The 12,484-nt window shown below is 47.5% G+C and overlaps 1 protein-coding gene and 2 non-coding genes across 3 annotated transcripts; all 3 read left to right on the top strand.

Moving 5' to 3' along the window:
- Positions 1-6,409: 6,409 nt before the first annotated feature.
- On the top strand, positions 6,410-11,365 carry HSPA8 (heat shock protein family A (Hsp70) member 8). The gene is made up of 8 exons (XM_056861024.1): positions 6,410-6,651; positions 7,255-7,460; positions 7,568-7,720; positions 7,823-8,378; positions 8,582-8,784; positions 9,177-9,375; positions 9,861-10,093; positions 10,992-11,365. The coding sequence occupies exons 1-8, from the start codon at positions 6,447-6,449 to the stop codon at positions 11,175-11,177; spliced, it is 1,941 nt and encodes a 646-aa protein (XP_056717002.1). The 5' UTR covers positions 6,410-6,446; the 3' UTR covers positions 11,178-11,365.
- LOC130487510 (small nucleolar RNA SNORD14) lies at positions 8,978-9,075 on the top strand. The gene has a single exon (XR_008933791.1). It is a non-coding gene; the product is annotated as a small nucleolar RNA SNORD14 (small nucleolar RNA).
- On the top strand, positions 10,384-10,481 carry LOC130487509 (small nucleolar RNA SNORD14). Its single transcript, XR_008933790.1, has one exon. It is a non-coding gene; the product is annotated as a small nucleolar RNA SNORD14 (small nucleolar RNA).
- Positions 11,366-12,484: the final 1,119 nt, after the last annotated feature.

Raw genomic sequence — 12,484 nt, 5'->3', positions numbered from 1 at the left:
TAGGTCAGGCTGAGAGACTGTGACTAGCCCAAGGTAACCCAGCTGGCTTCAAGTGTAGGAGTGGGGAAGCCAACCCGGTTCACCAGATTAGCGTCTACCGCTCATGTGGAGAAGTGGGGAATCAAACCCAGATCAGCGTCCACCGCTCCAAACCACCGCTCTTAACCACTACACCACACTGGCTCTCCCTTTGATGATTTCAAAGGGAGACTAGAAAGAGACTGCTGAATTACAACTAATAATGAAGCTCAAGACAATGCATTCTCCTGGAATGAAGAGGCCTAGGATTCCTGTCTCTTTACCAATGCTGATTTCTCCCTCTGTATATCATACCTAATCCAATCATGCCTGCTGTAGAAAAGAGCAAGAGTCCAGTAGCACCTTAAAGACTAACAAAATTTCTGGCAGGGTATGAGCTAGCAAACGTAGGGATGTGACGTCACCCCATGGGTCAGGAATGACCTGGTGCTTGCACAGGAGACCTTTACCTTTTATGAACCATGAGCCACAGCTCACTTTTTCAGATACACTTGCTATTGTGATTTATTTGCTGTTGACATTTACCTGCTATTGCCACTGGGTGTCTGAATTCACTCTTCTCTACTTAAGGACAGATGGACTCACATTCTAGCTGTATCTCAAGTGAGATGTGACTCACGAAAGCTTATACCCTGCCAGAAATTTTGTAAGTCTTGAAGGTGCTACTGGACTCTTCCTCTTTACTATTACTACAGACACACACGGCTACCCATCAAAGACTGTAATAATACAACACCCCACCACCAAAAAAAAACCAGTATGTGGGAGGAAGATATAGAAAGCAGGAAGCCCTGAAGAAAAATTCTGCAAACTGCTTTAAGAACATAAAAACATAAGAAAAGCCCTGCTGGATCAGACCAAGGCCCATCAAGTCCAGCAGTCTGTTCACACAATGGCCAACCAGGTGCCTCTAGGAAGCCCCCAAACAAGACGACTTTTATATGCCATCAGTGGTGAAAAGCAAAGCCTCTGTGTTAAGCTAGTTGGTTCCAAAGTAATTTCTCACTGCCCCCCCCCCCAAAGCATGTATCAGACCATTTTGCTAGATGTGTTTAATTAAAAACATATGGAGCGGGGAATTCCAAAAAGGCTTCACAGGAATTGTTAAAAAGTTGGACAGAAACTGGAGGCAGTAAAACTGTGTAGTTCAAAATGTGGATAGAAATATAAAATTCCCTGCAATGTTAAGAGCACAGAAGCTTATTATTTTCTGCAAGGAAAAATACTTTGTTGAACACATTATCCGTATCTTTTCAATTTGCGATACGAAACATTTTTATACCCACTGGACTTTCATAATACCAGAGATTTCACAGAAACTACAAAAAGATAGGCAAAGATATATTTTAAAAAGCACTTCAGACCTCCATGCACAAGTTTCTTTCCCATTCCCATCTTAATAGAGGAGAAAAGATTTCCATAACTTTTTACATCATTAGGCAAAGTACAGCAAGGAAGTCTTTCAATAATCGCAGTGAAAACCTGGAGCCTTCCCTGCAGAACCTGTTTTAATCGCCAGGCCTACACCCTGGAAAATGTGAATGAAGATCACTTGCACTTAAGAAAGTCAGATTAGTCAGCACATATCTAGATTATGGAAAGGGAAGTCAGAACTCAAACAAACGTAACTTCCAGGCAGGGCTGAGCCCTTGAACTTGTCATCCTACCACTAACGCAAATGCAGACTGAGAAGACACTGAAACTAATCAGCGCTGACTCACAGAGGCTCAGGCGTGCACCGCCTAAAACTTCCCTTAAATCGTGTCAAACTGCCTCTTATGAATAGGGCTGCCAGATAGAGGTCAGTTCAGAGGGTTGCGAGGTCCCTCTTCACCATCGGCGGGAGGTTTTGGGGGCAGAGCCTGAGGAGGGCGGGATTTGGGAGGGGAGGGACTTAAATGCCATAGAGTCCAATGGCCAAAGCAGCCATTTTATCCAGGGGAACTGATTTCTGTGGACTGGAGATCAGTTGTAATAGCAGATCTCCAGCTACTACTTGGCGGTTGGCGGCGTTTGAGCATGTGCCAAGTAGCTTTCTCCAAAGGAAGGTTCGATTTTCAATGAGGCCTGCTGTGCTTTTTAGAAGTTACAGGTGTTTATCTAGGGCAACCCTCAGATATCACCAGGGGTGGGAAAGGGACATCATGTCCGAACGGGAAAACACAGCTTCAAAACCCCACTTGATTGGATGACTGTGAACCCATTACCGAACTCTCTTCACCGAGCCTACCTCACAGGGCCGTTGCCAAGACAGCCAGCGTGATGTTGGGGGTAGAGTGTTGGACTAGGATCTGGGTTCAAATTCCGCACTCATGCGATGGTAGCTCATTGAGTGACCTTGGGCCAGTCACACTCGGCGCAACCTACCTCACAGGGCCGTTGTGAGAATAAAACGGAGGAAACTATGTAAGCCGCTTTCGGACCCCATTGGGGAAGAAAGGCGAGGCACATAATAATTTAACAAAAAAGGTAAATCACGGGAGTTATACAGGCTGCTGCGACCTCCTTAGAAACAGGGCAGCATAAACGAGTTGAGAGGCAAAAGTTAGAAAGAGAGGATTAATTTCCTCTACCATGAGGTAAGATTCAGCGTTTATTTCCGGGCAAGGATCCCTACGTGAACCGCACGTCCTTGTTTAACCCACCCCACCTTGGCGCTCAGCCAGCATAGTGCGGCAACCGGGCTTCCTGGTCCGCCATTTTGTCTCCGCCTCCCTGCTCTTTCTTCCCTCACAGCGCCGTCCGGAAGGCGGCAACCGCCACCCCTCCCCCCTACCCTTCCCGCTTTCTGAAGTAACCAGAAACCTGATTGGCCTGTACGGCGCGCATCCCCAAGACCCCGCGATCTTATTGGCCCATTCGGTTTCCCCTTCAACTTAATCACTCTCTTCCTAGCGCGCGCGCCCCCCCGTCGCTTCTGCTCCCACCCATCGGCCGTTATGTAAATTTCGAACCGAATTCTTTGCTGCGATTGGCTCCCCACCCCGAGACCCTATCCCCCCCTTGCCTATCAGCTCTCTGGGTATGCAAATATTCAGCGACCGGAGGAATTCTATTGGCTCGCAGCGGCATCGCGGGCTTCCTTTATGCTCCCAACCCACGCTCGCTCTTGCTGCGGGAGGGATGAAAGTTCTAGAATGAAGGACGAGGTGGGGGGGAGAGAGAGGAGAACAAGCGAGGGGACGAAGCCGGCTGACCGGTTGACTCACGCAGCCTCCCCCCGCCCACTTCGCCTCCGTTTGTGAAGCTGCACGTACGGCCTCTGCGCTCATTGGCTGGCTGCGGCGGCGAGGCGGGGGAAAGCAGGAGAGGCGGCCCTTCCCGATTGGCCCAGTGGCCGGAAAGGGGCGTAGCTTTTCTGGAATGTTCTCGAGGGCTTTATAAGGCCTGCGGCTGTAGGGGAAGTCGCTTTTTGTACAGCGGGTCGCGTGGTGTGTGGTTCTCCGCGCAGCGAGCAGGTAATATATTCGGGGGAGGCTTTGTTCCCTTACGCTCTTTTTTTCTTGCCTGCGAATCTATCTATGAATTATTTTAATGCGGGGAGGGGAGGTGTTTAAAAGGGGGCGCTTTAACTCTTTTTCTTGGATTTAAACCCCCCTCCCCTTAAAGCGTAGGGAGGGGAAGCTGGATACTAATATGCTACATTGTTACTTTGTGTGCCTTTACAAATAAGGGGTGGGGCGGTAACGATCGCTCCTGTTTCCTTTGCAATAGCTGCATGTTTCCGTGGGTCAAAATTAGCTGGGTTAAAATCGAGGATAAGAGAACCTTAAAAAAATGAAGCCTTACCCTCCCAATTATCTTAATAACCCAGGCGAATGGCTAGACCTTCCTTCTCTCCCCTTTTGCACTGTTCACAGTGGGTAGCCGTGTTAGTCTGTCACTAGCAGTAGAAAAGAGCAAGAGTCCAGTAGCACCTTAAAGACTAATAAAAATATTTTCTGGCAGGGTGTGAGCTTTTGTGAGCCACAGCTCACTTCTTCAGATACTGAAGAAGTGTGCTGCGGCTCACGAAAGCTCCTACCCTGCCAGAAAATATTTTTGTTAGTCTTTAAGTCTTAAAGCTCCTACCCTACCAGAAAATATTTTTGCTAGTCTTTAAGGTGCTACTGGACTCTTGCTCTTCTCTGGCCCTCTGAGCAGCCGTGTTGGTCTGCAGCGGGTCGGCTTTTAAGATCCGAGCCCAGGAGCACGTTAAAGAGACCAGCAGGAGTTTTGGGGGCGTTGAGCTGTTTGGGGGTTTAAAGCGCCTTTTTTTTTAATCATACGCTCTGGGGTCAGAGTCGTTGTGCCCTGACCGTGATTAGCAGCCAGAGTGTGGCTGCGTTCGCCCAGCCCCCTTGACGCAACCCGACCGTGTGTTAATACGGGGCGGTGGTTCCTCCTAGCCCGCTGGAGGCTTCTCTCCTCCTCCCAAGCCCCAGACAATGGGCGTACGCGTGTCACGCGCAAGCACTCGCCTGCGGCAGCGTGGGCCGCTTTCCTGGCATAAGAGAACGAGTTTGCGGCTCGAAGGGAGGAGAGGTCGGGGGAACTGAGTCAAAGGAGCGAGCCAGGGGCGGCTTAAGGGCGAAAACGCACGGTCGCGTTATCCTCCTTTAATCCCTGTTTCAGCCAGGATCGAACGCGCATGCGTTCGATCCTGGCTGAAACAGGGATTAAAGGAGGATAAAGCGACCGTGCGTTTTCAACCTTAGACACCAAGAAGGGTTTTCGCAGTATAAGCTTTGGGGAGTCACAGCCCCATTTTTCCGACGAGGGGTGCTTGGGCTCACGCCCTGATAATCTTACTGGTCTCCATTGGGTTCCTGCTCTCCAATCTGGCTTTTCTTTTGTGCACCGACACGGCTCCCCCCCCCCCTCTGATTCCAGGGCAGTGGACGCTCGCGCCTACTCACGAGGAAGCCGCCGCTGTTCTCAAACGGGGCTTTTCTTCCCGGCAAGCGTCCGTAGCATCGGGGGGGGGGCTAACGTTCTCCCCGCCCCTTTGGGTGGCCCTAGCCGGCTGTAGCGGCTTCCTCGTGGTTGTCCCGGGAGGGGGACGGCGGCTTATTCGGAAGGGCGGTTTGCCAGCTCGGGGGCGGCGGGGAGGGAGCTTGCCGCTGGCCGTAGGGAGCAAGCCTCTTAGGATCTCGCAGCTCGGAAGGCCGGCTTTCCCCCTGAGCTGACCTTCAGGGCCGAGCAACAAAGCCATGGCCGGGGTGGGGGGCGTGGAAAAAGCAAATGCAGGCTATAAAAGCGACGCCAGGAATGAGGTCGCCATTTCCTTTCCCCGCCCGCCTGGGCAAGAAGCTCCATTGCCCGCCTTCCCTCTTTCTCTTTCCCCCGCACGTGCTCCGCAGCGCGCTCTGCCGGTTCCGGGAGGCGCCGAGGCACGTGGCCCAGGTTGGCTCCGCCCCCTTGCGGCCTTCCCAGAATCCCGTCTCCCTTCCCCCCCATCGCCTTGCCAGAGGCTGCGTGGCATGCTGGGAGCAGCCTTTCAGTCGCGCGCACGTGGCCCGGCGTCCTTTGCTTCCGGCTGGGCCACGTGGGACGGCTTCAAGGTCGCTCTGATCTTGGAGCTCCTCCCAGGTAGCTTCTGCAGCCTTGGGGCCTGGTGAGATGCCTAAGCTAGTATTAAGCAATTACAGTTTTGTAAGGGATGCTTATTTATTTCCCCTATCATCAGGTTGTCAGCATGATGTAGCACTGCATGCTTATTTACTTAAAGAAATTTAAGGGTAGGGTTGCCAGGTTCCTCTTTGCTGTGTGTGTGTAAAGTGCCTTCAAGTCGCAGCCGACTTATGGCGACCCCTTTTTTGGGGTTTTCAAGGCAAGAGACTAACAGGTGGTTTGCCAGTGCCTTCCTCTGCGCAGCAACCCTGGTCTTCCTTGGTGGTCTCCCATCCAAATACTAACCAGGGCCGACCCTCCTTGGCTTCTGAGATCTGACGAGATCAGGCTAGCCTGGGCCATCCAGGTCAGGGCTGGCAGGAGGTTTTTGGAGCAGAGCCTGGGGAGGGCCTGCAATGCCATAGAGTCCGATTGCCAAAGCGGCCATTTTCTTCAGGGGAACTGATCTTTATCGGCTGGACATCAGTTGTAATAGCAGGAGATCTCCAGCTAGTACCTGGAGGTTGGCAACCCCATTTAAAAGGGAGTGCTGGCCTGCTAAAGTCGCAATGAACAATGAGGTTGCATGCAAATATTGAGAGCTTAGCTGTTACAAGTAATCTTTCAACATTAAAACTAAATTTAATGTTATAATTGGTTTTAGCCAGTCCATTGTGGCCAGCCATATTTTAGCTATTTGAAAGTTATAATCTTAAAGTATAGTTGCAAATGTAACATTTGCTAGTGTGTGCTTGTTTTGCAGTAGCTTTAACTAAGTGGTCTAATCTTAAATCTCTTGTGTGTTTGTAGCTACAATGTCTAAGGGACCATCTGTTGGGATTGATCTTGGCACCACATATTCCTGTGTTGGTGTCTTCCAACATGGCAAAGTGGAAATCATTGCCAATGACCAGGGCAACAGAACCACACCAAGTTACGTTGCGTTCACCGATACAGAAAGGCTAATCGGTGATGCTGCAAAGAACCAAGTGGCAATGAACCCCACTAACACCGTTTTTGGTAAGAGACCTTCGTGAAATTTCTGGCTACTTAATGAATGAATCTCTACAGCTCTGGGATTTGTATGTACCAACTGGGCTGAAACTATTCAGTCACAGACATACAGTTGTCCAATGAAAGCGTTTTCATGAATTTCTCACTTTTTGTTATTGAATGTATTTTGTTATAGCTAATACTAGTTACTATAATACTTGTGTACTATAAACAAGAGAGTCTTTGGGCACCTTAAATGCTAATGGATTAATATAGAATCTTAGAATCAAAGAATTGGAAGGGGTCATACAGGCCATCTAGTCCAACCCCCTGCTTTAACGCAGGAACAGCCTAAAGTATCCTGACAAGTGTTTGTCCAGCCTTTGCTTAAAGACTGCCAGTGAGGGGGAGCTCACCACCTCCATAGGAAGCTGATTCCATTGTTGAACAATTCTTACTGTTAAAAACATTTTCCCAAATACCTAGACTCAATTTAAACCCATTATTGTAAGTCCTATCCTGCTGCCATAAGCTTTTGTAAATGCCCTTTGAAGTTCTGGTAGTCTCAACTTTTCAGAACCACAGTGTATTGAAGGAATAACTGATTCCAGACTCATACTTCCCTTACAGACGCAAAGCGCCTGATTGGTCGCAGATTTGATGATGCTGTCGTCCAATCCGATATGAAGCACTGGCCTTTTACTGTCGTGAATGATGCAGGCAGACCAAAAGTCCAGGTGGAGTACAAAGGAGAGACAAAAAGCTTTTACCCAGAAGAAATATCTTCCATGGTGCTAACCAAAATGAAGGAGATTGCTGAGGCGTACTTGGGAAAGGTGAGGCATTGAACATCCCAATTGAAACAAAAGTTCCATCTCTAGAATTAAGGTGAAGGCTTTGTGAATTCATGCATGGTTTTCAATTTGTTTTCTTTCCTTTGTAGACTATTACAAACGCTGTGGTAACCGTCCCAGCTTATTTCAATGACTCCCAACGCCAGGCTACAAAAGACGCCGGAACCATTGCTGGTCTCAATGTGCTCCGGATCATCAATGAGCCAACTGCTGCTGCTATCGCTTATGGCTTGGATAAAAAAGTGAGTGGTGAAAGGCAACACAATGGGGGACGGGGACCTTTTAATAGGGCTTGCCCCCCTTTTGACTTCATGAGACAACTTCCTTTTAATATCCTTCCCTAGGTCGGTGCTGAGAGAAATGTCTTGATCTTTGACCTCGGTGGCGGCACTTTCGATGTCTCTATCCTCACTATTGAGGATGGCATCTTCGAAGTGAAGTCCACTGCGGGCGACACCCACTTGGGTGGCGAAGACTTTGATAACCGAATGGTCAATCATTTCATTGCTGAGTTCAAACGCAAACACAAGAAGGATATCAGTGAGAACAAGCGTGCTGTTCGCCGGCTCCGCACTGCCTGTGAGCGAGCTAAGCGCACCCTGTCCTCAAGCACTCAGGCCAGTATTGAGATCGATTCCCTGTACGAGGGCATTGACTTCTATACCTCAATCACAAGAGCTCGGTTTGAAGAGTTGAATGCCGACTTGTTCCGTGGCACTCTGGATCCCGTGGAGAAGGCCCTGCGGGATGCCAAGTTAGACAAATCTCAGGTGCACGATATCGTACTGGTTGGCGGGTCCACCCGAATCCCCAAGATCCAGAAGCTCCTTCAGGATTTCTTCAATGGCAAAGAGCTAAACAAGAGCATCAATCCTGATGAAGCTGTTGCTTACGGTGCAGGTAATTAAAATTGTTAAGCTTTTAACAAGCTTAGACCTTGCATTGTTGCAAACTCATGTGCTTAAGCTTTACTGTCGACCTGTTTTCTGGAGCTTATTCACTCACCAGAATTAGCCAAAACTTGTAGCGTCTGAGAGAGCAGAGGAGATTAACCTATGTTCACTATAAGCCAGTTTCTCATGCACCTGTTTTTCTTTTTCTAGCTGTGCAAGCTGCCATTTTGTCAGGGGACAAATCCGAGAATGTGCAAGACCTGCTCTTACTGGATGTTACTCCTTTGTCACTGGGCATTGAAACAGCCGGTGGTGTCATGACTGTACTGATCAAGCGCAACACCACAATTCCTACCAAGCAGACACAGACGTTCACAACATACTCTGATAACCAGCCAGGAGTACTGATACAGGTATAAACATATATTTCTAGAGCATGTAGCTCAACTTAAAGATCTACATATCTCAATGCATCCGCAGTAATATATCAAGCTCCAGAGGTCTTATGCCTAAGTAAGACTGGTATAAGTTGTGTTACTAAAAGTTGTTTTGAGGATCTGTAAGTGGTAAGATAATTGCATAAAGGCTAGACAAAGCTCTATTTGGCCGCAATGATGAAAGTGATTCCAAAACCATTCGTAGTTTCCACCAGAGGTCAAAAGACCTGTGTTGGCCTAAAGTACCTTCCTTGGATGTCTGAGCGACCATCTAGTATGCGATTTTTTTTTTTTACTAAATTTTCAAAAAATGCATCATAGGAAGATAAGCCCCCGTTTCAGAAGCTAACTGTCATTTGTAACTTCAGGTGTATGAAGGGGAGAGAGCAATGACTAAAGACAATAACTTGCTGGGCAAGTTTGAATTGACTGGCATCCCTCCAGCCCCAAGAGGTGTACCTCAAATTGAAGTAACATTTGATATTGATGCCAATGGTATCCTGAATGTGTCAGCTGTGGATAAGAGCACTGGCAAGGAGAACAAGATCACAATTACCAATGACAAAGGTAAGTGCTCGTTTGGGGAGGAGCCGTGGCTCAGTGGTAGAGCCTCTGCTTGGCATGTAGAAGGTCCCAGGTTCAATTCCTGGCATCTCCAGTCAAAGGAACCAGGCAAGTAGGTGATGTGAAAGACCTCTGCCTGAGATCCTGGAGAGCCGCTTCCAGTCTTAGACAATACTGACTTTGATGGACCAAGGGTCTGATTCAGTATGAGGCAGCCTCGTGTTCAAGGTTGTATCGTGTACTAGGAAATACCACAGGTGGGGTGTGATCAGAATTCTGAAGTGTAGGAATAACCCAAGGGCATTTGAACAAGAGTTATGCTCATCTTCATTTACAGCAAGGTGAGCTTCTGGCACACTTGCTACTCTTTCCCGTTATTCCCATGTGTTTTTCCTAATGTTTAGTCTTAACGTGTAGTAGTAGCACTGGTGAACGTCAACTTGCGCCAACGATTAGACTAATCGCTTGGGTCTCTTTTCGCCTCATAGGCCGTCTTAGTAAGGAAGACATTGAGCGCATGGTACAGGAAGCGGAAAAATACAAAGCTGAAGACGAAAAGCAACGTGATAAGGTGTCGTCCAAAAACTCTTTGGAATCCTATGCTTTTAATATGAAGGCGACAGTTGAAGATGAGAAACTTCAAGGGAAAATCAGTGATGAGGACAAGCAGAAAATCCTGGATAAATGCAATGAAATAATCAACTGGCTGGATAAGAATCAGGTATGCATCTTGCCAGGTGTGAGCCTGGAGGGGAATAGTTCTCAGTATTCTCAAAGCTTTAATTGCGTGGGGTGTTTTGGGTGACCTGGCGGCTCCAACCAAAACTGTCAGTGGCTATTTGGCAGAAGGCAGCAGCATAAATCCTAGAATGATAAAGAGTTGGAAGGGACCACCAGGGTCATCTAGTCCAACTCCCTGCAAATTAAATAAGCGCTGAATTTTGCCTGAAAAGCTGCTGCTAAAAATCCCCACAGTGTGACTGCACCTGGGGTTGAAGAGTAGTGACATGGTCGCAATGATGAAAGTGATTCCAAAACCATTCGTAGTTTCCACCAGAGGTCGAAAGATCTGTGTTGGCTCAAAGTACCTTCCTTGGATGTCTGAGCGACCACCTCATCATGTAAATCTTTGTCTTAACTCTAGATGTCCAGTCATCTCTGCCAAATGATAGGCAAGAGCTCTCAAAAAACCCACATTTGCTTACCTTTTGCTTCCATTTCTTTCCTGCGGGGATCCAAAGTTGGTTACCATAAAATACGGTAAAACCACATGCACACAAACAAGGGATGGTAGAGGAGGATTTAAAACTTAAAGCAGGCCTTTCTTCCCTACTGCTGGCATTTCATAGAACCATAAAGGGCTATATAGGTCATCTAGTCCAACCCCTGCTCAGTGCAGGATTGCTTAGAAATCATGTTGGTGTTAAGCATGCTTCCTTGGGAGCTTGTGTTCTACTCTAGATACCTGCGTATCATGATTCACTATCAGTTCTTGGGTGGGACATTATAGAAGAGGGTTTTGGAAGTTCTTCAGAACTTTTGTGTGATATTTTGACTCGTTGTGTTGAAAGTCCCAGCTTTGGATCATGAAAAGCCTCCTTCCCTTTTCTGTGTTTTAGACGGCTGAGAAGGAAGAATTTGAACACCAGCAGAAAGAGCTGGAGAAGGTTTGCAACCCCATCATCACGAAGCTGTACCAGAGCGCTGGTGGGATGCCCGGAGGCATGCCCGGTGGCTTCCCTGGTGGTGGTGCACCCCCCTCCGGAGGGGCATCTTCTGGACCAACCATTGAGGAGGTGGATTAAGCTCTAGCAATGGCATTCCACAGAGCCCCTTCAGGACTGAAGGACTCTCACAAGGGCATTCTTCATACTTTGAACATGCGCACAGGGAGGGAAAGGCAAACAACTTTTGCACTTACCAGTACTGTAAAACAAAACATGAAAATGCAACTTGAGTCTCAATAAACAAACTTATTTAATTGGCAACATTAGAGATTGTTTCTGTGATTTTCTTACCCACAATCCTGAGCATCTTCTGCTCCAGCTGTTCAGGCTGCCCTATGACTTGGTACAAAAGAGCATGCAGGGCATAACATACTTCGCGAGGGGCCACCCTTAAGCTACATATGTTTTAAGCCTGCTAGTACTTTGTAACTTCATAGAGTAATTAGCTGGCTCTTACCTAATATTTCTGTTCCACACAAACATTTGTCGTTAAAGCTGAATGTTGTAAAGATGGGCCAGGGTTAACCCTGTTCACTCTTTTTGAAATAGAGTAGAATAATAGCACACACAGAATAATATCAGTTGCTTGAAGGATAAGGTACACTTGTACAAAGGTTTCTAGTGGCAAGATTTTTAGGAGAGCACTAATGGGGGATGCCATTTCACTACCAAAAAAGCAACTAGTAAAGACGTGCTTTTAAGCAGCCTGATGCTGAAGGGAGACGGGAAGGGTGCCTTGCTCACCTAGTAACCACTAAGATGTTCTGAATAACAACTCCGTGTACTTCCGCTGTTGGAAGGGGAGGCCATTCCTGTGAGCATGCACATTTAGTGGACCCTATAGACTAACTGGGAATTAATCTTGGATTGGTCATCTAAACCAGTGGTTCCCAAAGTGGGCAATACAACCAGAGGGGGGATTACCTAGGTGGGCACTAAGAGGGAAGGGGCAGCAGGGGGGGGTGCTAGAAGTGGGCCCCTTCAACTGTTCACTAATTTACAATAGATCAAGCTATGGCACCATGCTGGTAAATTTGGTGGAAACCATTTTTTTTCAGACTGAAGAGCAGGTACCACTGGATCAAGTTCATCAGTTTTGTTGAATATCAACTAAAAAGTTTTTGATTTTGAATTGTTACTGTTTTGAAATTTTATTGTTATTTGGTGAGTCATGTAAACCGCTATTTTGAATAGTGCTTTTTATAGGATCAGGTAGGGGTGCTGGGATTGAGTTTGTGGAACCAAGGGGCGGTGGCCCAAAAAGTTTGGGAACCACTGGATGTGTTTGGTACCTTAATAGATGCACAATAGAATTTTAATTTCTCATAAGACTCAAATCCACTGCAGGTCCTTTGAACTAGGTATTGAAATACTGGCTTAGACCA

This window comes from Euleptes europaea, chromosome 14 (assembly GCF_029931775.1).
Source record: "Euleptes europaea isolate rEulEur1 chromosome 14, rEulEur1.hap1, whole genome shotgun sequence".
NCBI lineage: Eukaryota > Metazoa > Chordata > Lepidosauria > Squamata > Sphaerodactylidae > Euleptes > Euleptes europaea.
The sequence above is the reverse complement of the archived record's forward strand: the minus strand, read 5'-3'. Positions and strand labels throughout refer to the sequence as shown.